We start from the raw sequence: 23,974 nt of genomic DNA, 5'->3' as shown, positions 1-23,974 counted from the left end.
TACACCCCCTAGTTAGGGCAGTCGAGGGTCAGACAGTTTGATTCAGTGGCGCCTTGGTTTTTCCTACTGACGGACTAAATGTGGTCTCCTAGGTATAACAATGAGTTATGGGTGTTCAGTAAACTCAATGGCTGTATACTGGTTAACCAATTGGGTTTACTAATCTATTAGGTAGACAATCAGTGACGTGATTGTTTTTGCACTAATGTTTACACCTATAACACGTCACGATGGTGTAAAATCACAAAGCCACAAAGTCTCCCTTCTTGACTTCTCCTAGTTGGGCGCCATCTTTTCTTCCTTTCTCTTTTTTGCCCCGTATATCAACAAGCCATGGCATTATAGCCCAAGTTTTTCGTAATTTCAGATTTAATAATATTGTTTTTTGTTTTATTTTAAGCTTTTTCGTGGGCAGTGAACAGATTTCTCTCAGATTTTGGGAAAGTTTTCTTGCTGCTCGCTAACTCTTCAGACTATGTTTCTGTAGGACATGGGTGACTCGATGGTGATCTATTAGCACATCATAGACGTCATTTGTGTTGCACTGACATGGAAGTTTGCTTTCTCTGATGAGGAGGCATATTTCTGAGCTCCAGGAGAAATTCCCTTCAAGTTGTTAATTTAATGGCTGTCCATTTGACACCAGCATGGAAACAGTGACTATATAAAGTTGACCATTGTTCTTATGATAATTTTATTTTACTTATCATTCCCTTCCCGTCTTTAAGATTATTCTAGGTTGGGTATTGGTAAGATGGCCACAGGAACTCCAAAGACCTGGACTTCACAGAGCTGAAGATACTGCTGTTTCCCGGGTAAGATGATGTTCACAAACTGGCCGATCATCCCGTTACACTGGAAGGTTTGAGTGGAGCCGGTTGAAATGACGCTAATCTCCCCACAACTGAAAATATCAAAAACAGTGATAAAATACTCCAAAAACTTTCACTTCTAACCCTACCAGCCTTTGTGTCATAATAGGTGATTAGGGCAGCCAGCTGAGTTTTCAAATATAGGTTAAAACCATAGTAGACTTCCCTTCCAGATTACACCCAATTATCCTGGTGGTAACATTCATCTGAAGTATGTAGATGATGTAGATTTGGCATTTGCTCCCCGTTTTGATAGTGGATATTAGTGGTGGGCATACTTGAGAGATTTGTCCAGGAACCATGTCCTATAGTGTGAGTGTCTATCATGGAAGAGATGACCCAAATGTTCTTACCAACCTTTCCACCATTGGACCTAATCAGTCACAAACCCTGAGATTCATACAGGGGGAGCTTTTGGAGTTGTAAACCCATCCTAGTTAAGGATAAAAGGTAACTAAGAAAAAAACTAGCACAAACAATCATTCCACAATGGATGTCAGCAGACTCTTGTCTGCCGAATATGTAATCTGCTATGCTGGAATATTTTTGCATGTTTATCACATAATTGGCCAAATTCAGAGATCATTTTCCATTGCGCTCAAGGACCTGGGTGTTACTTTTTTAGAAAACTACCTCCTTGGTTGTCTAGTTTAATCTGGCGCATTGGTGGTGGGATTGTTCGTATGAACGTTCCATAGGAGACTGGGATTGGATGCAGTCTATCCGATTATTGTCTCAACTTTATGGTCAGCTTAATAAGGGCAGTCTCTCTTTAATATCTTTTTGTGTTGGTCTTCACCTCATTCTCCCAACCATTGTAGTCTAGATGGAAAACCCACCCACAGACAAGAATTGCTCAATTTCTTGCAGACGATAAACACATTTACACATAGAGTTCTCCAAACCTAAAAATATTCACCTTGGGTTATTATTTCCATTGTTCTCATCTGAATTTCCAACAAGAATTAGTCCACCATTCAGCCAGTCTCCACAGCAGTCTCCTCTGTTAGTGATAATTATGTGAGAGATCTTATGAGGCTCCAGTAAGTCCACTCTCCACCAGGCCGAGTAATCGTTGTTAGTGCTGGAACATGATCCAAATCCGAATTTTGAGTTTAAGTTTCCATCAATGGCGTTGATAGCATTGGAGAGGTAGCCCATGTCAAAGTTGTAGAATATAGAGGACTGTGTGGCCCGGCCTCGAAGTGCAACATTTTTATCTGTGGATCACATAGAAAATCGGGGAAAATCTGAGAAAATTTCAGCCCTGATCACTGTTCACTATTTTTTGACTGGAATGGCTACTCCTGTTCATGAAAATTGACTTATATTGATCATCAAAATACCGACTTCAACTGTGCACGACTTGCAGCATCCCACTGCAGAGCAGTGCTTCACTACAAAGGGGTTATGTATTTTTGTGTGATATATGCATTTATTATATCAATTGCATGCAAAGTGTTAATTTGCCATATTCACATCCACCACTAGTTAGTCCAGTTTAGACCAGTTTAATGTCCAGAGTCCAGTTTAAACCAGTCTAATGTCCAGAGTCCAGTTTAAACCAGTCTAATGTGCAGAGCCCATGTTTAGGCCTAACTGACACAGTCAGTGTTTAGTCAGTGATTGCGAGCCAAAATCAGGTGTGGGTCTAAACACAGAACAAGTGCAGATCTTTCCTATATACCTTATGTCCATGTATCTTCCACTCCTGGTTTTGTCACACAATCACTGATGGAAATCACTGATCAAAACACTGACGTGTAAATAAGGCCTCTAAGTGAGAGAAAAAGCCAGCCCTGGATTAGGTTCTAGCCAGATCAAGGCAAGAGAAAGATGACAAATTCTCAAAATGCATGCCAGATGTAGAGAGGAGGTGTAGAAAGAAGTTCTTTGGAGTATTGCTGTCTGAAAAAGACCACTGAGTCTCCATAGCCACGTGCTGTGGAGATAAAAGTCTTACAGTGCCTGGATACATCCTAGGAGCAGACTTAAATGGAACAAAAAATAAAAAGCCACAATTGCTGCTTTTTGCATATTTGCCACCAAAAAAAGAATAAAAAACTATATAAAAAAGTCCTATGTACCCCTAAATAGTACCAATGAAAACTACAAGTCGTCCCGCAAATATCAAGCCCTGAAACAGCATTTTAGAAAGAAAAAAAAAAAAGTTATGGGTCTTGGGAAGCGGTGATACAAAAATGATGTGCAAAAGTAGTAAAAAGGAAAAAAATATATATATATTTGGTATCACTGTAATCATACTGACCCAGAAAATAAAGTTATCATGTTATTTACGCTGCAAAATTTATAACATAAAAACTCAGGTCAGTATTGCTGTTTTTTCCCATCGCCCTTCCAGAAAAAGTTAGTAAAAGTTAGGGCTCCTGCACATTACCGTATCCGGTCCACAATTGCAAGAATATAACATGTTCTATCTTTTTGCGGGGCCGCGGAACAGACATGTGGATGTGGACAGCACACAGTCTGCTGTCCGGATGTTTTGCGGCCCCATTGAAAAGAATGGGTCCGCATCCGATCCACAAAAATGATGAATCGGATGTGGACCAAAACTACGGCTGTGTGCACGAGGCCTTAATCAGTAAGTTATTTGTACCTCAAAATGGTACCACTTTAATGGGGCCGCAAACAATGTCCGTTTCATGGCCTCGCAAAAAAATAGAATATGTCCTATTCTTGTCCGTTTTAGAGACAAGGATAAGACTGTTCTATAGATGGCAGGATGTTCCGTTCCACAAAATGCAGAACGTACACGGCCAGTATCTGTGTTTTGCTGATCCGCAATTTGCGGACTGCAAACAGGCTACAGTCGTGTGCATGAGCCCTAATTCTCATAGACTCCAATGGTAATGCTTTGGAGTCTATGAGAGAAGCAATCTAATGATTGCTTGTTATAGTTCCCAATAGAAGCTATAAAAAAAGTGTATAAAAATGTTTTTAAAAATATAACTATTCCCCAAAATAAAAATAAAAATACATGAACATCATGGGCATCGCCGCATGCGAAAAATGCCTGTACTATTAAAATATAAAAATATTTATCCCATGCGTCAAACGGAAAGAAAAGTCAAAAATTTTATGGTTGCTTCAGCTCCCACAAAATATTGAATAAAAAGTGATTGCACATACCCCAAAATAGGGCAACTTGTGCCACAAATAACAAGCCCTCATACGGCTATGTGAACAGCAAAAAAAATAAAGTTATGGCCTTGTAAAGGCAGGGTGTAAAAAAAAAACAAAAAAAAACTGAGGGGCTGAATGGGTTAAAGGGCATCTGTCAGCAGTTTTGTACCTATTACACTGGCTGACCTGTTACATGTGCACTTGGCAGCTGAAGACATCTGTGCTTATCCCATGTTCATATATGTCAGCATTGAGGGAAAAATTTAGTTTTAATATATGCAAATGAGCCTTTAGGAACAACGGGGGCGTTGCCATTGCACCTGGAGGCTCTGCTCTCTCTGCATCTGCAACAGGCACCCCACCCCCCCATCCGGGGGCGATTGGGTCCCAGGGTTTAGGAATGCCGAGTGGTATGTTGTGGCCCTAAAAGTTTGTGTCACGGTGCTCCCACCTGGATACTGTCACTCCCCAGCAATAAAGGGGAGAGTGATAGTTGGTGTACTAGCTTGCTTCCAGACAATATTTGACCTTTCTCTTGGCTCCAGTAGGTTGTTGGGTAAACTGGCAGATGAACTTGGATACTTTGCTTTATCTTTCTCTGCTGTGCTAGACTCTGGCTTTGGTCTGGTAGCTGGACTTTCTGACAGCTCTGGTACCCTTGAGCGGGGTGCTATTGTCTGTTGTCCCCCTCGTGATACTATGTCTGTATCTGTAAGGAGTCATGGTGCTCTATGAGCTGCTTCCTTTTGGAGACTCCTGATGCAGGAGGAAGGGGGGCATTCTCGTCACTGCCCCACGACTTGACTTGTCCGCTTCCAGCTCTAGACTTAACTCTAGAATGAATATAGCTTCCTGCAACTCTTCCATTGGTAGGAAGAAGGACTAGCGCACTTTTGCCCAATAGGGTGGAGAATGTTATGGTAAGTTGCATTCAGGGGCATACATAGAAATCACTGGGTCCCATAGCAAAAATCTGAATTGGGCCCCTTAACCCCGCCCACTACCCACCATGGCCCATCCCACTTCCTGACCTGGCTCCTCCCATGCCACACCCCCATTAAATAAATTTATACATGACCTACTGAAACTGTTAGGGATAAACATTTTTATTTTATTATTAACCAACTTTGTTGCAGTAACGTATAAAATGTACATGTATTTTCCAATAAGGATTTGTTCTGTTTGCTTGCGTTTTCATAGTGAAAAAAAAAAAAATTGGAAAAAAAAAAAATCTGTTTTACTTTTTTGTCGCCATATTTGGACCCCTATAACTTTTTTGTAATTATGGGCGCAATATGTATGCCACACAACTGAACGAGTGCAGGGCAGGAGCGCATACACATCACTCCTCCTGCCTCTGTCCACTGTGCTAAAGTTGGACGTAAGCCATCCCCCACATCTTAACCCCTTTGCTACCTGCGCCATTTTGTCATCACTTCTCTTACCCCAAACCCCTTGGATCTGACATATACAGGGAGTGCAGAATTATTAGGCAAGTTGTATTTTTGAGGATTAATTTTATTATTGAACAACAACCATGTTCTCAATGAACCCAAAAAACTCATTAATATCAAAGCTGAAAATTTTTGGAAGTAGTTTTTAGTTTGTTTTTAGTTTTAGCTATTTTAGGGGGATATCTGTGTGTGCAGGTGACTATTACTGTGCATAATTATTAGGCAACTTAACAAAAAACAAATATATACCCATTTCAATTATTTTTTTTTACCAGTGAAACCAATATAACATCTCAACATTCACAAATATACATTTCTGACATTCAAAAACAAAACAAAAACAAATCAGTGACCAATATAGCCACCTTTCTTTGCAAGGACACTCAAAAGCCTGCCATCCATGGATTCTGTCAGTGTTTTGATCTGTTCACCATCAACATTGCGTGCAGCAGCAACCACAGCCTCCCAGACACTGTTCAGAGAGGTGTACTGTTTTCCCTCCTTGTAAATCTCACATTTGATGATGGACCACAGGTTCTCAATGGGGTTCAGATCAGGTGAACAAGGAGGCCATGTCATTAGATTTTCTTCTTTTATACCCTTTCTTGCCAGCCACGCTGTGGAGTACTTGGATGCGTGTGATGGAGCATTGTCCTGCATGAAAATCATGTTTTTCTTGAAGGATCCAGACTTCTTCCTGTACCACTGCTTGAAGAAGGTGTCTTCCAGAAACTGGCAGTAGGACTGGGAGTTGAGCTTGACTCCATCCTCAACCCGAAAAGGCCCCACAAGCTCATCTTTGATGATACCAGCCCGAACCAGTACTCCACCTCCACCTTGCTGGCGTCTGAGTCGGACTGGAGCTCTCTGCCCTTTACCAATCCAGCCACGGGACCATCCATCTGGCCCATCAAGACTCACTCTCATTTAATCAGTCCATAAAACCTTAGAAAAATCAGTCTTGAGATATTTCTTGGCCCAGTCTTGACGTTTCAGCTTGTGTGTCTTGTTCAGTGGTGGTCGTCTTTCAGCCTTTCTTACCTTGGCCATGTCTCTGAGTATTGCACACCTTGTGCTTTTGGGCACTCCAGTGATGTTGCAGCTCTGAAATATGGCCAAACTGGTGGCAAGTGGCATCTTGGCAGCTGCACGCTTGACTTTTCTCAGTTCATGGGCAGTTATTTTGCTCCTTGGTTTTTCCACACGCTTCTTGCGACCCTGTTGACTATTTTGAATGAAACGCTTGATTGTTCGATGATCACGCTTCAGAAGCTTTGCAATTTTAAGAGTGCTGCATCCCTCTGCAAGATATCTCACTATTTTTGACTTTTCTGAGCCTGTCAAGTCCTTCTTTTGACCCATTTTGCCAAAGGAAAGGAAGTTGCCTAATAATTAATTATGCACACCTAATATAGGGTGTTGATGTCATTAGACCACACCCCTTCTCATTACAGAGATGCACATCACCTAATATGCTTAATTGGTAGTAGGCTTTCGAGCCTATACAGCTTGGAGTAAGACAACATGCATAAAGAGGATGATGTGGTCAAAATACTCATTTGCCTAATAATTCTGTACAGGGTGTATTAGTGAGTGTCTGAGTGACATAACATACGGTACCTACTAGTCTCTGCTGACTGAGTCTGCTCTGACTCTCTCAGTCTCACTTGTCTCAGGCAACCAGGGCCAGGCACTGCAGGCAGTGACACGGCAGGAGTCAGGACGAACGGTTCTGACTTACTTCAGGCCAGGGAAACACAGGTGCTTCTGTTCTAACTTCTTCCTTCTTCGTCTCCTCAGCTCAGGCACACTGGCGACGGCCGACGTCTTCGAACCGATTCTCCCGCCTCCCTTGCGCCACTGGCCAATCAGCAGCTGCCTCAACAGAGTTGCCTTGTGCTGATTGGCCAGCGACTCGAGCGCTACATGCAGGCTGGTTTGATCCTGATTCCGCGTCAGCAGACTGTCAGGATCAGGTCAGGAGGTCAGGAGGGGGGGGGTGCTTGGCGGCAAAGAAGTTGGGGCTGAAGATTCCTGAAGAAAAGCAGCCGCATAGCCGGCCAGCATGTCATGAGTGGGCGGGGCCAAATAGTGTGGGCGGGGCCTTCTCTGCGCTCCGGGTCCCCCAGTGCCGCGGGCCCCATAGCAATAGCGTGGTCTGCCTCTATGGGCGGTACGCCACTGGTTGCATTCTATCTAAAGATCTGTCTCTGCCAGATACACTGCCACCTACTGGTGAACCAGGCACAGAACATGTAATAACAATCCATAAGTTACATAGCCATGTTACTAAGGCACAATATCAAAGGACCTGGAATCACAGATTACATTATTGGTTAGCCATTAGAGACAGTCGCGGGGTGTCGGAATGGTAGTGCCTGCTCTGCGGTACTACACAACTGCCGCACCCTCTGCACTTTGATTGACAGGCAGTGAAAAGTTGGAGGTATCCGGTGGCCACTTATTGCTCTTCATATGGAAGTGAAGGGTGAGAGCTTTCCTATAGTTTGCAGGGCATGGAGATGGGGTATCAGGGTTACGAAGAGAAGGAAGCCTCTTGTCATCCAAGTCCGCCAAGTGCTGGTCGGGCGGCAGCCCTTATATTCTTACGGCTTTTGCTCTCCGGTCCTCTTTAGCGTATCTGTGATCGGTGTCAGTCTTTGGACTGTGTGTCCTGTAGAGTCATCCACCTCTACAATGACGTCACCCGCGGCTTGTGACCGATGCGCTGTAATTTCGCCACTATATGTTGGTATTATTTGAGCACTGTGGCGAAACCAACCTCGCCACTGGGTGCTGGAGAAGCCTGGTTGCCAGCCTCTTGCCCCAGGATTATGGGCCCTCTCATCAGCCCTTGCTAAAGTTAAAACCCATGGCGATTTGACTGTGTTTGTGGCATCTGAGCGCTGTTCGGATATATTGAGCGCTCAGATCCAAGACATCTGGGGATAAGTTGAATGTGGGGGTTCTGTTCAGTTTGATAGGAGTTAAGTATTTTTGTGTAGTTTTGCTGTTGTGAATAGAGGTATTTTCTGTACCTAGTTGGCTTACCACACCCAGTTAAGCCAATTATCTCACACAGCCTAACTCTGTAAAAACTGGTTTTGGGCAGAAAAGCCATGCTTCCTTTGTTCACAAAGGACTTTTACAAACTTTTGAACCCCTGGTCTAATTCGTGCCATTTTGGGATATGGTAAATGTCTGTGATTACTGTAATGGTTGTGACATTGTATATTTGAGTAGTGATGTCTGTCCTATTGTCCCCACGTGTGTATTGGCGATTTCCCTTTGTCCTGAGAGATAATTGACTTACTCCTCGGTTGTCTCCAGGACAGAAGACATTGTGTATTCTCCTGCCTGTGATAATTACATCAACCCAGTGTGTAAGGTAATTGTATCACAGGCAGAGGGGAGGATTTTGTGTGGGAGTGTTTTACTGTATTGTACGTGTTTATTGGTTGTTTTATACAAAACCTTGTGGCTGGTACTAATGTGTAACAATGTTATATAAGAACAATAAACACACAGCTCTGGCTACCCACTGCTTTATCCTCAACACGGAGCTTGGTCTCGTTCTTGGGGGGATTCACTGTATGCTGTTAGAGACTGATTGCTAGGAGTGTAAGCCGCTTGGGTGCGTTTCCTATTCGTCTGCTAGCAGCTATTCGTGAGGTTCCGTTCGGGAGTTTGGAGCATTCCCTTGTATGCCGTTACAAGCACTATATGGTAGTATTATGCAGCATTGTGTGGCATTAATACTTAGCCACTGTGCAGAGGCAATTAGGTTAAATTGGCCTCCGGATATTGGGAGTTGCATTCCATGGGGCGCCATTTTGTTGCAATTTGGTTGTACACAAGGTCTTCTCCACTGGGCATCCATTTGGGGACATTGGGGTAAACATGTGCACAGGTACGCCGCACCATTGTGAACCAGTGACAGATACATTGTAACAAATCCTCAGCACACTTTAAGAACCTTGACTATCAGTTCTTCATGTTTTGTACAAAAAGAAGGGACCCTGGTTACAGAAAAACGAGAAGGAGAGCCCATGATCCTCTGGTGGCCCCAGACGAGGGAGCAAAAGACAAGTATTGGTGCAGTGAATACAAAACATGCTGCCTGTAGTAACAGTCAGCATAATACTGCCACCTGCTGGCCATAATATATCAAAAAGTGTTGGCCAAACAAAAGGGCTTATCCTGAGTTAGCAAAAAGGGTCTACTTCTCCCCACTATCTGCCCCACTCTTGCCCACGAGCTATGGTTGGTATTATATAAAATGAATGGAACTCAGTTGTAGTACCAGAAACAACCCATGGACAGGAGGGGCGCTGTTTCATGAGGTCATACTCTTTGTGGGCAATTTATCATTTCCCTTACGTCTCTTTTTGGCCTAGAAAAGTCGCACATCCACAGGATTTGTGACTTTTCAAGTCGAAATCTGCATTTTACACCACCCTCGCCAAGTCATGACAAGGGGCGGAGCGAGGGTGGGATGTGGGCAGGGCCATGCATGCTGACGTACAGTTACAACCTAATGGAGCGGGGCAGGTGCCGGATGTATCATACAGCCGGCACCTGCCCGCACTGAGAGGAAGCGTCGATCGTGCCGCCCCTGTCACTTAACCCCTCAGGTGCCGCGATCAACACTGATCGCGGCACCTGTGAATGAAGGCAGAGGGATGCGGCTCCCTCTGCCTTCTGATCGGAGCCCCGGTAGTGAAATTGCAGGGCTCGAATCGTTTGCCATGGCCTTCTCCATACTGAGCTACGCACGAGGCACAGCTCAGCAGGGACAGTGTAGAAATCCTATTCACCCTAATAGAGATCTATTAGGATGAAGAGGAGAGGGGATCAAAAGATCCCAGATTCTAGCTCTCTAAGGGGTCTAATAGTGAATAAAAAAATAAAACACCAATATATTTAAAGTTTAGATCACCCCCCTTTCCCACATTCACATATAAAAATATATAAACAATAAAAAAATAAAGATTAGGTATCACCGCATCCGAATATGTCTGAACTATTAAAATATTTTAAAAAGTTTCCTGTACAGTGAACACCGTAACAGAAAAAAGTGAAAAACGCATGATTCAGTATTTTTTGTCCGTCCCCTCCAAAATAAAAAATTAAATAACAGTGATCAAAAAGACGTACATACTACAAAAATGGTACCAATAAAAAATACAGTTTGTTACGCAATAAAACAAGCCCTCATACAGCTCTGAAATATAAAAAAGTTGTGGCTGTCACAATATGGCAATTTTTTTTTCCCAAAGGTTTTTAATTTATTTAAAAATCGGAAAACAAAAAAAAAACTATACAAGTTTGGCATCGCCGCATTTGTATTGCGCCGCAGATTAAGGACGTCCCGTTTTTAGCACATAGCGAAAGCTGTGATGTCAAAACCCCAAAAACCTTGGTGGAATTCTGTATTATATTTTTTCAATTTTGCCATACAAAGAATTTTTTCTCGTTTTTCAATACCAGATATGGTAAATTAAACGGTGACATTAAAAAAATGCATCATGTCCCACAAAAAAAATAAGGCTTCATATAGCTATGTGAATGGAAAAAATAAAAACGTTATGGTTATTGGAACTTGGGGAGGAAAAATCCAAAATGCAAAAATGAAAATAGGCCTCGACACCAAAGGGTTAATACTGGAGAATTCCCTCAATCCACCCCCATGTTTTACAAACAGCAGCCAAACAGTAAGAGGAGCAATCAACTCACAGGTCTGAGCCGAAATTCCAGTCATCAGCCAGAAGAGGGCGATAGCAAGCAGGGATGTCATATTGAGCCTCCACCGTCTGCTGGAACACGAGGAACCTGAACACAATGCTGAGGTTTACTACACGATATAGTAAAATCACACAATGCAGATAATACAGCCGTACGTATTAGAGGGGTGCTCCACTTGGCTGATCACAGGATTCAGTGCAGGGATCTCCAGTGATCAGCGGCAATCTGTGGGAAAACTGGCAGCCTTTCCCTGCAGCGCCACCACTGGAGACACAAGGCATTACATGGTTCTTGTTCAAATCAACAGGCTATCCACGTAATGCATTAGGGTGCGGGGCCCTCCAGAGATGGAGGTGATCTTGATAGTCACCATCTAGAGATGAGGGTCAAGAATGCCAGACCCCTCCTTAAAGGGGTTGTCCATCTTCTGGGGGGCCTTTTGGCAGTCCCGCTTTACTCAAGGCTGGACATGTGGAGTAAAAGCATACTTTCCTGTTCCCCGCTCCTTCGCTCCCCGCCTGTCTGCTGAAGCCAATAACTGGCCGCAGCGTTGACCTGTCCCCCTCTCGTCATGTCAGTTGGTCATGTTATGGAAGGGGGACAGACCACCACTCTGGCCAATCACTGGCTGCAGCACTATCAAACTGGATTTTGAAAGCGGAACCTGAGCACTGCAGCCGCTGCAGGGAGCGAAGGAGCTGGGGAAAAGTTAGGTTTGCTTCCCTTCACAGGTCCCGCCATGGGGACGGGGGGAGCTGCCCAAAAAACTCACAAGATGAACAACCCCTTTAATAAACTTAGAATGCCCTTTGGTAAGTCAAACAATCCCTTTAACACAAGTGTGAGTAATTATGATCATTTCTTCTCTAGAAGCCAGGGGCGCACCACCAATGAGGCCAGGTGAGGCGATTTCTTTAGGCAGGTAGAGGCAAGAGGGGGCAGCAGAAGGGCAATGGGCAATGAGCGCTATCATTGTGGCAAAGGAATTAGGTTAAAAAATTGGCATGAGGGTGGTGGGGGGGGCGCCGTTTCAGTTTTCGCCTCAGGCAACAGAAAGGCTAGGTGCACCCCTGCTAGAAGCCATGCCTGTACTTTATATTAGACATTATTATCTTGTTAGCTTTTGATGCAGCAGACTGGCATTGAGCGCTATCATTTATTGAAGCTTGCATGTACCTACAGACAATATCAGGCTGAGATACAGTAGAATCCATGGGGCACTTACCTGGATGCTTCAGGTCAGTGAGGGCTTGTGCTGTTGTTATGAGGCTCTCGGTTCTTCTCTACACTTTTTCCGTGACTGAAGCAGATTAAATAGAAGGTTGGATGATAATCTGAATATAATCTCTTCCCGCTGATAACGGGCCTCACTCCCATAAGTGATGATAAGCCAGGCAAATATTGTTACTACATTAAACTCCCTTATAATTATTTGATTGAGGTTTTTTTGCCTTCAAACCATAAATGATCTACAAAAAAAGAAGCCAATGTCATCCCTCTCCTAGTTATGATCTGAGTGAGTGCCTACAATATATACCGGGACATAGAGGTACACCATGTGGAGGCTATGGGGCCATTGGAGAGAAATGGCCAGTCCTGGATGGACTAAACTTCTCTACTGTTGGATGGTAAGAACTTGTGTAGGACCCTCTCCAAACAAGCTGCATGCTCATCAAACCAGGAGGAGATGGGTCCAAGGGTGAACATTGTGTGCCGGGCGAAAAACACCAGGGATGGCAAAACCCTGCACCATAACAGGCTGATCTTTACCATGTGCCCCCTTCTATTCTAAGTACACCATTGCTCTTACCCATAATTATTTTTTGCATATTTTTGCTAAATTTTGATGGTTTAGTAATTATATTAAAGGGGTTTTCTGGGTTGTTATAGACATTAATGTCCTATCCATACAATAGGTCATCAATATGAAATCAGTGGGGGTCAGACACCCGGCACTCCCATGGATCAGCTAGCCCCAGGAAGAGAACAGAACCAAAACAACACAGCTCTATACGCTGTGTAGTGGTCATTCTTGGGTACTACAGCTCAGCCCTAGTTCCATTGAATAGGAGCACCAGCTGCAGTGCCTGAGAATGGCCACTATACAATGTACGGTGCTGTGTTGTTCTGGCTCTGTGCACTGTTTACTTCCTGGCCCTGTGTCCAGCTGCTGATCGCAGGAAGTGGAACGTGTCTGACCCCAATCGATATCATTTTGATGACCAATCGTATGGATAGTCATCATTGTCTATAACCTGGAAAACCCCTTTAAGTTACATACAAGCACATTGAATGTCTAAGGGAAATCCCTCTAAGGGTCTTTTCAGACAACATCATACGTGCCAGAAAAGCTCCCAGCTCATCCATAGACAGACACATAAAAAGAATGCTGGTCGCATCTGTTCCTCACAGGTGTCCATGTAAAAAAAATTACCGTATAGACCAAACAGTATACATTTTTCACCAAATGTCTCTGAATGGAACAGCACAATCTGAATATTGGGTCCTGCTGATGAGAAGACAAAACTGTGGAAACACTCTTCTCTTTTCTTTTCAGATTCTCAATGATCATTGTGTATAAAAGAGAAAATGCAGTCCCCCAACAGTGTATAAAAGTCATTTTAGAGAGAGAGAGAGAGAGAGAAAAAAATATATATACAGTACAGAACAAAAGTTTGGACACACCTTCTCATTCAAAGAGTTTTCTTTATTTTCATGACTATGAAGGCATCAAAACTATGAATCAACACATGTGGAATTATATACATAACAAACAAGTGTGAAACAACTGAAAATATGTCATATTCTAGGTTCTTCAAAGTAGCCACCTTTTGCTTTGATTACTGCTTTGCACACTCTTGATGAGCTTCAAGAGGTAGTCCCCTGAAATGGTCTTCCAACAGTCTTGAAGGAGTTCCCAGAGATGCTTATCACTTGTTGGCCCTTTTGCCTTCACTCTGCGGTCCAGCTCACCCCAAACCATCTCGATTGGGTTCAGGTCCGGTGACTGTGGAGGCCAGGTCATCTGGCGCAGCACCCCATCACTCTCCTTTATGGTCAAATAGCCCTTACTTTCAAAGTTTTCCCAATTTTTCGGCTGACTGACTGACCTTCATTTCTTAAAGTAATGATGGCCACTAGTTTTTCTTTACTTAGATGCTTTTTTCTTGCCATAATGCAAATTCTAACAGTCTATTCAGTAGGACTATCAGCTGTGTATCCACCTGACCTCTCCTCAACGCAACTGATGGTCCCAACCCCATTTATAAGGCAAGAAATCCCACTTATTAAACCTGACAGGGCACACCTGTGAAGTGAAAACCATTTCAGGTGACTACCTCTTAAAGCTCATCAAGAGACTGCAAAGAGTGTGCAAAGCAGTAATCAAAGCAAAAGGTGGCTACTTTGAAGAACCTAGAATATGACATATTTTCAGTTGTTTCACACTTGTTTGTTATATATATAATTCCACATGTGTTAATTCATAGTTTTGATGCCTTCAGTGTGAATCTACAATTTTCATAGTCATGAAAATAAAGAAAACTCTTTGAATGAGAAGGTGTGTCCAAACTTTTGGTCTGTACTGTATATAATAAAGTTTTTTTTTAAAGTGAGACTAGAATGAAAAAAAAATACTAGATTGAAAAAATACCTATACCTATAGTCCTAGGAGACCTCAAAGTGCCATACACAAACTTTCAGGCCAGTTGGAGAACTTATATTTTGGGTTGAATCAATTCTGACTTGAATCAAACCCAAATCGGATTCTGAGCGGTTCGTTCATCTCTAGGTGGCACCCAATTAAAAATAACAAAGTTATAGATGAGACATGGCAGACCTTACAATAAAATTAATGGGTTGTATTCAAAATGTGCAAGTATGCCACTTACAGTACTCCATAGAGAAATATGCTGCATGCTGTGTCCCCATGAACTCAGAAGGTGCACCCTTACAGAACCATTGATAGGATTATCCTCATGCCTTCGTGTAAACTATTCCCTTTTTCCTATTTCTGTATAACAACCGTAAAGGACCTAGAAAGGAGGTTCCCTCCCTCAATTCATTGGACTATCAGTAACACCTACTGCCAAGTGTAATATTTGGGTAAAAGGTGTTGTCTCTCCTGATGATAAAAAATGTCCCACCCATGGATAGACAAAATACTGTTCTAAGCCATGAAGAAAACTGAAAAACAGCAGCAACCAATTTAGAACCTTGTTAAGCGTGGGTTCTACATGAATGTAACCTGGTCCCAACTGGAGATTTTGAAGATGATTTTGGTGGTAAGTGTGTCTACATAAAAGGAGAGTGTGCTACACCTTCGCCTCCTGTAGTGGTTCACTCCATTAAGGGAAGGGACTTGTGTGGTTGGTTCTTGCGCTTCCCAATCATTGTACAAGAGACTAATGGGAGGAACCTGCTGAGAATAGTTGTCTGCTGGCAGTCATACACCATGTTCAGTGTGATGGTGTGAGAATGTCATGGACTGACTATCCTGGAAGTTTAATTATATGATAGAGCCACAAAGATCAAGCCAGTGGCTGACAACCTAACATCCAAATAATGGTAGTAAAAAAAATTATAACTTTTTGACATTTTACAGAGGTATAACTTGAACCTGGCACCAATGCATCTCTACGAGGGAGCCCACCTACCACATGTCATTCATAATTTCTTATGTAACAATGGAGCCTTCAGGCTCCATCAAGCACCAGGGCTCAACTTCTACTTAAGCATCACTGAGTCAGAGTCTCGGCCCACCGGAGAATCCTCTAGCTCCGTTTGGTTAATCCAACCCTATGTTCCATAATTTTCTGGGCAATGCATGGACTATGTGCCCTACATGTAGATATTGACCACAACCATCAAGTTTTGTGAACATGAAAGTTCGACAGTCCATTCACATTGCATACACAGCTCTTTATTGTTGATTGTGAACATACAACAAGTACATTCTCTACTGAACATAGAAACCACAGAAGGTACCTTGGTCCAGAGCTGAGGATTGACTTGGATCTTGTGTAACAAAGCATTAGCCATATGTGCTATCAGTGCTCATGTGCAGTAAAGGGTAGAAAAAAATGGTTTACCCCATAAAAAGTCTTATTTTGGTTCTTGAGTGGTGGAGGTTGACCTTATTTGGTTAGGATGGTTGGGCTGTTGTCTAGTACTAAGTTCTAAACTACTATGTTCTAGAACCCTATCTGGCTGTGAACTTTAGTCCTACAATACCACAAGAAGTTTATCAATGTTGACGATACAACACTGAACTCAATGTCATATAAGTTGTCCCTATTATAATATTGTCTATTATAAGGCTAACTGACCAGCCTGTTGGATAACTCCATCTGCCAAGAAGCCTTGATTGTGTTATCATGTGTCACAGAACCTAAAAATAACAAATGGTAAACATTATGCATGCTAAAACCATCTCATTATTTCAAAAACTTATAAAAATTGGAGGAGCTTGGATTTGTATGAAGTTTCAAGTTGTGTAAAATTCATCCTCCTCTCTCCATACTGCGATGTACCTCTCTTTGGAAAGAGCCTTGACGATTAAAGGTGGCCATACACATTGGATAGAAGTTAGTTGAACAACCATTGAATGAACATACGTCTTGTGAACAGTTGGTCAGGAGACACAGCGTTACATTTGTTCAATTACACCAGATGAGTTATCTGATGTATTACCAGATGCTTGTTTTTGAAGGACAAGTAATCTTTCATGGCGTGATCGTTCATTGGTGACCCAAAGAGAGTCTACTACTAGAGACATACACCTGACATACATTTGTTAGGGTTGTTATTCTGCATTTTCGACTTTAGTTTTATGTGTATGGACACGTTAGGGTTGAGATTTGCACCGCGTTGAGAGTTTTTTATGATCAATTTGTAATTCTACTGTATATCAGTGCAAAATTACGTTACCCCCAACAAGGTCAATAAGTGGAGACATTTTGAATGAAATTGGTCACCAACAGAAGACATTAATTTATGAGAACACATGAGTGACTTGTGTAACTGTCCCTGTTGCTAAAGTTTCTCCCACAGCCACCGCATAGAAAAGTCTTGCCCCCAGACTGCGTCTTCTTGCGTCTCAAACAACTTGGCGCACTGCAGAACTTTTCCCCACATATAACACAGGAGTAAGGTTTATCTCCAGTATGATCTCTCTGGTGCAAAATCAGATCAGAATTGCTGCTGAAACACTTGTTGCACTCGGAACAGGTATATCTCTCTACCTCCCTCTGGTGGAAGCTTCTTTGGAAACCTTTCTTATATTCTGAGAAAGCTAAGACCTCTTGAGAGTGCACTATCATGTGGGCCTCCAGCTCAAAGTTACGAGCGAAAGACTTCCCACACTCACTGCATGCATATGACTTTTCTCCCACGTGGGTCTTCATATGAGTAGTAAGGTTGGAACTTTGACCAAAGCAATTTCCACATATGTTACACGTGTAGGGTCTTTCTTCCGTGTGGGTTCTTTCATGTTTGTTCAGGTGGGACTGAAGCCGAAAACATTTGTGACATACTGTACAAGACCATGGTTTTCTTTCCTCATGAGCTTCTTTATGGAGACTGTATGTTGTCAAGTCTTTGAAAATCTCCCCACACTCACTACAGGTAAGACTACTGTCCTCTGAGTGGTTCCTCTGATGTTTCCGATACCCTGATCGGGTGAAGAACGTTTTATCACAGTTATTGCATTTGTAGATGGTCTCTGTCATTAATGTAATGTTCCCAGCAGAATCAATGGTGCTTCTTTCTCTCGCAATTGACTTTTCAGGGGAAGACCTATCAGAACTTTGTATTCGTTCACGAGGCTTGTAAGCTCTTCTCCCACGTTTGCTAACCATATGTCTGAGGTTGGATTTGGTTTGTAAATTTGATTGGTGGTTGATGGATGTAACGTCTTCGTACAGATCTATGCAGCTTACATCTTCATCTGCTTGGAAGAAATAAAAAATGTTTTTTACATACAGTATATACATCTTAAAAACATGAATTTACATAAATTACTGATTATGTTTTCATTGAAGATGGTATTCTCCTTTGCTAGGCCCACTAGAGAACTCTCTGGTCTTTTGGTGGACTACTCCAAACTGGATTTTATATTATGTAGTATCAGAGGGGTAACTAGACCTTCCTGGCCCCAATTCAAAACCTTTAAGAGGATACCCTGAAAACCATGTGGCATTTAAAGTACTGGTGTCTTCTTCTGAGGCAGAGGGGTCTTTGGGAACTCTCAGAAATCGAGGCCTGAGTGTGATTGCTATCTCTTCACCACTTGAGTAGTATAAAATTCAGTAACTAATCACTAGAACTTGATGAGGAAGACTCACCTGAACTGAATGTTCTTTTGAAAGACCTCTCATGAGAATAGACATCCCACACATCTTCTCTTTTATAATCAGACAGATGACCCAAGTCTTCAGGACCCAACCTTATCAAAAGAAAGACAAGACAGAGTAAATCAGAGATTCTGAAAAAGATGAACATAGAGTAAACAAAAGTTTATATCCAGAATGGCATAAAGCCCAAAGAGGAAAGAGATCATAGGATCTTTAGCATGAGATCATAAAAGGTTAGAGGTGGAATCCCGAAGATCTACACTAGCCACGCAGGAACCTCTGGGTCATCTCACTGGGTTTCTTGATGCCAGCCTTTCATCAAAAGGACCAGCATGTGCATTAAAGAAGGAATAATTGACTGCTCCAAAGACAGTAACTCATGCATTTATAGCCAAAAGTCTGAGAAGATGCTCAGAACTTTACAACATCTATTTAGACTCCATTTTGATGACCTTTCTTATTTATAAAAGAAATGTGGTGGTCACTATTAAGCTGGTGATATACATTAGATGAAAACTGGCAAAATTCAGTGAGACCAGCTGGCTATCTAATGTGCACCAACTGTCCCCCAACAACAGATATCGCATAGATAGAAGGATCGACCTTGTTGGATCTCAACCTGCTCAAGCCTTTGTTTCTGCTGGAGGTAACTAGCTGCAAAACAGGTGCGCAGTGGACGGATGGGTCTTTACATTACTAACCTGGTCATTGCTATGTGGACACTATTACTTTCATTATTATGATGGCATGTGGCTACTGTTATGAGGGTGTAGTTGCATGGGAGCACAGCTGCTGACACGCTCAAGTGGGGGTCACTGTTGCAGAAAGGGTATGGTGGCTGAAATCCCTATGGAGGCAATTAGGCTGCTACTGTCATAGGGTAACTGGTTGACAGTTATGGGCCATGGGAGATACTACTGTTCCGCATATACTGTATGTATAGAAGAATGGATTTACCAGCAGACATCAGAGTCAGACGAATTCTCGTCATGGATTATGTAGTGTGATGCTCCAGCCATCCTCGCTGCAGTCTCTCCGATTCACAGTCACGCATAGGATTCCTAAAGAGGAGAAAGTATAAAATAGCCAAACTCTCCAAGAAGTGATCCACATACAGTACAGACCAAAAGTTTGGACACACCTTCTCATTCAAAGAGTTTTCTTTATTTTCATGACTATGAAAATTGTAGATTCACACTGAAGGCATCAAAACTATGAATTAACACATGTGGAATTATATACATAACAAACAAGTGTGAAACAACAGAAAATATGTCATATTCTAGGTTCTTCAAAGTAGCCACCTTTTGCTTTGATTACTGCTTTGCACACTCTTGGCATTCTCTTGATGAGCTTCAAGAGGTAGTCCCCTGAAATGGTTTTCACTTCACAGGTGTGCCCTGTCAGGTTTAATAAGTGGGATTTCTTGCCTTATAAATGGGGTTGGGACCATCAGTGGCGTTGAGGAGAAGTCAGGTGGATACACAGCTGATAGTCCTACTGAATAGACTGTTAGAATTTGAATTATGGCAAGAAAAAAGCAGCTAAGTAAAGAAAAACGAGTGGCCATCATTACTTTAAGAAATGAAGGTCAGTCAGTCAGCCGAAAAATTGGGAAAACTTTGAAAGTAAGGGCTATTTGACGATGAAGGAGAGTGATGGGGTGCTGCGCCAGATGACCTGGCCTCCACAGTCACCGGACCTGAACCCAATCGAGATGGTTTGGGGTGAGCTGGACCGCAGAGTGAAGGCAAAAGGGCCAACAAGTGCTAAGCATCTCTGGGAACTCCTTCAAGACTGTTGGAAGACCATTTCAGGGGACTACCTCTTGAAGCTCATCAAGAGAATGCCAAGAGTGTGCAAAGCAGTAATCAGAGCAAAAGGTGGCTACTTTGAAGAACCTAGAATATGACATATTTTCAGTTGTTTCACACTTGTTTGTTATGTATATAATTCCACATGTGTTAATTCATAGTTTTGATGCCTTCATAGTCATGAAAATAAAGAAAACTCTTTGAATGAGAAGGTGTGTCCAAACTTTTGGTCTGTACTGTATATCAGTGGTAGGAAAATTCCATGAATCCGCCATCAGCAGGATCAGACAAGGTATCCCTATATAAAATCCACACACTAAAGGCGCCATATGACAAGCCACAATAAAGCCGTGTGCATGAGGCCTAGGGTTGGTTCGTGTACAGTCCCCAATGCAAGTGACAAATCAACATGTGCCATATTTTTAAGTATTTATGGCAGGAAATTGGTGAAAGTGCATGGATCAATCAGATCAGCGAATCACAAGTCCGATACATCTGGCTACATTCTGGGATGCAGAAGTCAGAGAGACGGAGTACATCTTACAATATGGTGCTGCTAGGCATTAACCTCTCCATTACTATAGCCCCACAGGGATATTATCACTTACCCCTTCTATCCCCTAAACCACCAGGGATGTTATCACTCATCCCTTCACTTCATCAGACTATCAGGGATGTTATCACTAATCCCTTCACTTCATCAGACTATCAGGGATGCTATCATAAGCCCCTTTCCTGCCATATAGGCCACCAGAGATATTATCACTTACCCCTTCAATCCCCCAAACCACCAGGGATGTTATCACTAATCCCTTCACTTCCTCAGACCATCAGGGATGCTATCATAAGCCCCTTTACTGCCATATAGGCCACCAGAGATATTATCACTTACCCCTTCAATCCCCTAAACCACCAGGGATGTTATCACTAATCCCTTCACTTCCTCAGACCACCAGGGATGGTATCATTAGCCCCTTCACTGGCATTTAGGCCACCAGATATATTATCACTTACCCCTTCCATCCCCTGGACCACCAGGGATGTTATCACTAATCCCTTCACTTCCACAGACCACCAGGGATGTTATCACTAATCCCTTTACTTCCACAGACCACCAGGGATGTTATCACTAACCTTTTCCATGCCCTAGACCATCATTGATGTTACCCCTAACCCCTTCACTGCTATAGATCACCTGGGATGTTATCACTTACCCCTTCAATCCCCTAGACCACTAGGGATGTTATCACTAATCCCTTCACTTCCTCAGACCACTAGAGATATTATCACTTACCCCTTCCATCCCCTAGACCACCAGGGATGTTATCACTAATCCCTTCACTTCCACAGACCACCAGGGATGTTATCATTAGCCCCTTCACTGCCATCCAGGGGTATAGGCCACCAGGGATGTTATCACTAACCTTTTCCATGCCTTAGCCATCATGGATGTTACCACTAACCCCTTCACTGCTATAGATCACCTGGGATGTTATCACTAACCCTTGTAGGCTATCAGGAATGTCATCACAAGCTCCTTCGCTGCTATAGACCACCACGGATTAATGAAGAGAGAATCAATTAATGCAAATCGAGTTTGCTCAGAAATCAGCCTGGCCTGACCGCTCAAGAGACTCGCCACCGATTACCAGGACCAGACATCTCATCTGTCCCTGTCAATCTCACACCTGCGCTGTTGATGAGAGTAGCGGGGCAGGCACGGAGGCAGCGCTGATGCCGGCTGTGCTTGCGCTGATTATGTATGAGCACCCCCGGAGGTGTATCGGCTCATGCACAGTCAGCACCTGCGCTGCTACTTGGAGCAATGGGGCAGGTGCGAGACAGACAGGCCGGGTGAGATTTTTGGCTCTGTCATTCAAGGGGGAGGGGGAAGCAGTGGGGCAAGTTCTTCATTGCTCAAGGAGGCTGATTTTTGAGTGAATTATTTTCGTACTATCAGATATGTTATCACTAACCCCTTCATTGCTCCAGAGCTCCAGGGATGTTATCACTAACCCCTTCACTGCTACAGACCACCCAGGATGTTCTCTGGAGCCCCCATAAAAATGACCAGTCTCTCCGTCCATGCAGGAGGGGTACACTGCGCCCATTCTCGTGATGGCGGTAGGACCCCCACCCATCTAATGTAGAGAATAACCTTTGTCTACCCAGAATACCCCTTTAATCCCTTTACCCCGAAAAGAAAAATGCTCACTATAGATTCTTGTCCTATTAATACGATGGAAGGATCCAGCTCCTCTACAGTCAGGGATAGGAAATGTTCACGTCCTGATGAAAAAAAAATTTTTTTTTATGAAATGCAGCAAAAAAACAAAACAAAAAAAAAACCACAGCATTTTTCCCTGATATGCGGTGTGCAGGAGGGGCAGTAGTCACCTGCAATCTACAACCTTGGGCCATTACGGAACTGTGTGCGGTTCCACGGCCCTATTGCTGAAAGCCCATCTAGCTTTGGTAAGTGGCCTTTGACACTTGCAAAACTACAACTCCCAGCATGCCCCAACAGCCTACGGTTTTAGGATCTACGTTTTCCAGTGCAAAGCCCAAACTGCACAAAGGCAGAACTTCTCATTAACTTTGCATAATAAAGGAGCTGCAGCCGGACGGGAGGAATTCTAAGCAGATGTGGGAGAGTCGGGGGAGCAGCATCTGCAGTGCCCACCGCAGCCAGGAACTGTGCACCTTGCTCTTCCCCTCTGGACCTGCACTGGTTAATCCCCCCTCCCCCCTCTGTGCAGGCTCCTTCTATCTCTGCGCCCACCCCACCCCCTCCCTCACTTACAGTGTATGCAGTGCTCCAGGGTATATGCGGTCCCCCGAGTCTGCAGGCAGAATACTGAATGGTGCATGTGTCGGGAAAGGAAGGACCACCCAACCCAGGAACCAGATGCCAAACAATGCTCTCCCTGACTGCGGCATTGTGGGAGTTGTAGTTTCATGTCACCAGGCTCAGGGATCATGGATGTGTGCAGCATCAGGTCACAGCAGTGGGTGCTGCGGACGGACCCCCCCCCCCCCCCCCAAAATCTCCTCCCTTACTAATAAGAGGGGAAAGTTACACCTTAGCCCTAAATTTTAAGGAACTGTCAGCAGAAATCAACGTAAATGATGCATAATCCGTGCCTAGCGAAACTTTGTTTCAATTCATTACCATTTTCAAGATCTTTGCTTGCTGTGGTTGAATCGAATCCTTATTGACACGCAGAGGCTCAAATCGTCCTTAGTGCTGGGTTTGTTACAATGTGTCAGTGAGTTACAATCATCTTCTTCATTGGCTACAATGTCGCAGTGCAATGTATCCTTCTGAAGCCCAGGCTGCGAATGTAACAAACCCTCAGCTGTGAGAAGCACACATTCTGCAGATGTCTTGCATACATTTTTGAGACTGAAGATCAGTTCTATTCACCTGAATGGGGTTGTTTCTGCAGAAGGAGAAAAGTGCAGAAATCTACTATGTGAGAATTTAGCTGTGGCCTCTGGAGGTAAACGCGAATGTCCTAATTTGCAGACAGCAAGCAGAGATCTTGAATGGGGGGGGGGGGGGGGGGTGAAATACAAAGGATATTAGAAAG

At 43.3% G+C, this 23,974-nt stretch overlaps 2 protein-coding genes across 2 annotated transcripts; both read right to left on the bottom strand.

Moving 5' to 3' along the window:
• Positions 1-729: 729 nt before the first annotated feature.
• On the bottom strand, positions 730-11,267 carry LOC120998940 (fucolectin-1-like). Its single transcript, XM_040429817.1, has 3 exons — positions 11,207-11,267; positions 1,792-2,092; positions 730-904 (listed from the first exon to the last, which is right to left on the bottom strand). The coding sequence occupies exons 1-3, from the start codon at positions 11,265-11,267 to the stop codon at positions 730-732; spliced, it is 537 nt and encodes a 178-aa protein (XP_040285751.1).
• A 4,856-nt stretch (positions 11,268-16,123) lies between these two features.
• Positions 16,124-22,670, bottom strand: LOC120997129 (oocyte zinc finger protein XlCOF6.1-like). Its single transcript, XM_040427083.1, has 4 exons — positions 22,597-22,670; positions 19,525-19,628; positions 18,559-18,659; positions 16,124-18,161 (listed from the first exon to the last, which is right to left on the bottom strand). Exons 2-4 carry the CDS (start codon positions 19,584-19,586, stop codon positions 17,203-17,205), a joined length of 1,122 nt encoding a protein of 373 aa, XP_040283017.1. The 5' UTR covers positions 19,587-19,628; positions 22,597-22,670; the 3' UTR covers positions 16,124-17,202.
• Between the last annotated feature and the right edge of the window lie 1,304 nt (positions 22,671-23,974).

This window comes from Bufo bufo, chromosome 4, assembly GCF_905171765.1.
Source record: "Bufo bufo chromosome 4, aBufBuf1.1, whole genome shotgun sequence".
NCBI classification, from domain to species: domain Eukaryota; kingdom Metazoa; phylum Chordata; class Amphibia; order Anura; family Bufonidae; genus Bufo; species Bufo bufo.
This window is presented reverse-complemented; position numbering and strand designations above follow the sequence as displayed.

What these genes read in the sequence shown, in the direction of transcription:
- LOC120998940 (XM_040429817.1), bottom strand. Translation starts at nt 11,267, where the DNA reads ATGACATCCCTGCTTGCTATCGCCCTCTTCTGGCTGATGACTGGAATT. An exon ending in TGGAATTTCGGCTCAGACCT is followed by an intron (nt 2,093 to 11,206) that starts GTGAGTTGATTG and finishes TGTGATCCACAG; the next exon opens with ATAAAAATGTTGCACTTCGA. An exon ending in AATGGAAATAATAACCCAAG is followed by an intron (nt 905 to 1,791) that starts GTGAATATTTTT and finishes TGATATTTTCAG; the next exon opens with TTGTGGGGAGATTAGCGTCA.
- LOC120997129 (XM_040427083.1), bottom strand. Translation starts at nt 19,586, where the DNA reads ATGGCTGGAGCATCACACTACATAATCCATGACGAGAATTCGTCTGAC. An exon ending in TCTGACTCTGATGTCTGCTG is followed by an intron (nt 18,660 to 19,524) that starts GTAAATCCATTC and finishes TCTTTTGATAAG; the next exon opens with GTTGGGTCCTGAAGACTTGG. An exon ending in CAAAAGAACATTCAGTTCAG is followed by an intron (nt 18,162 to 18,558) that starts GTGAGTCTTCCT and finishes TCTTCCAAGCAG; the next exon opens with ATGAAGATGTAAGCTGCATA.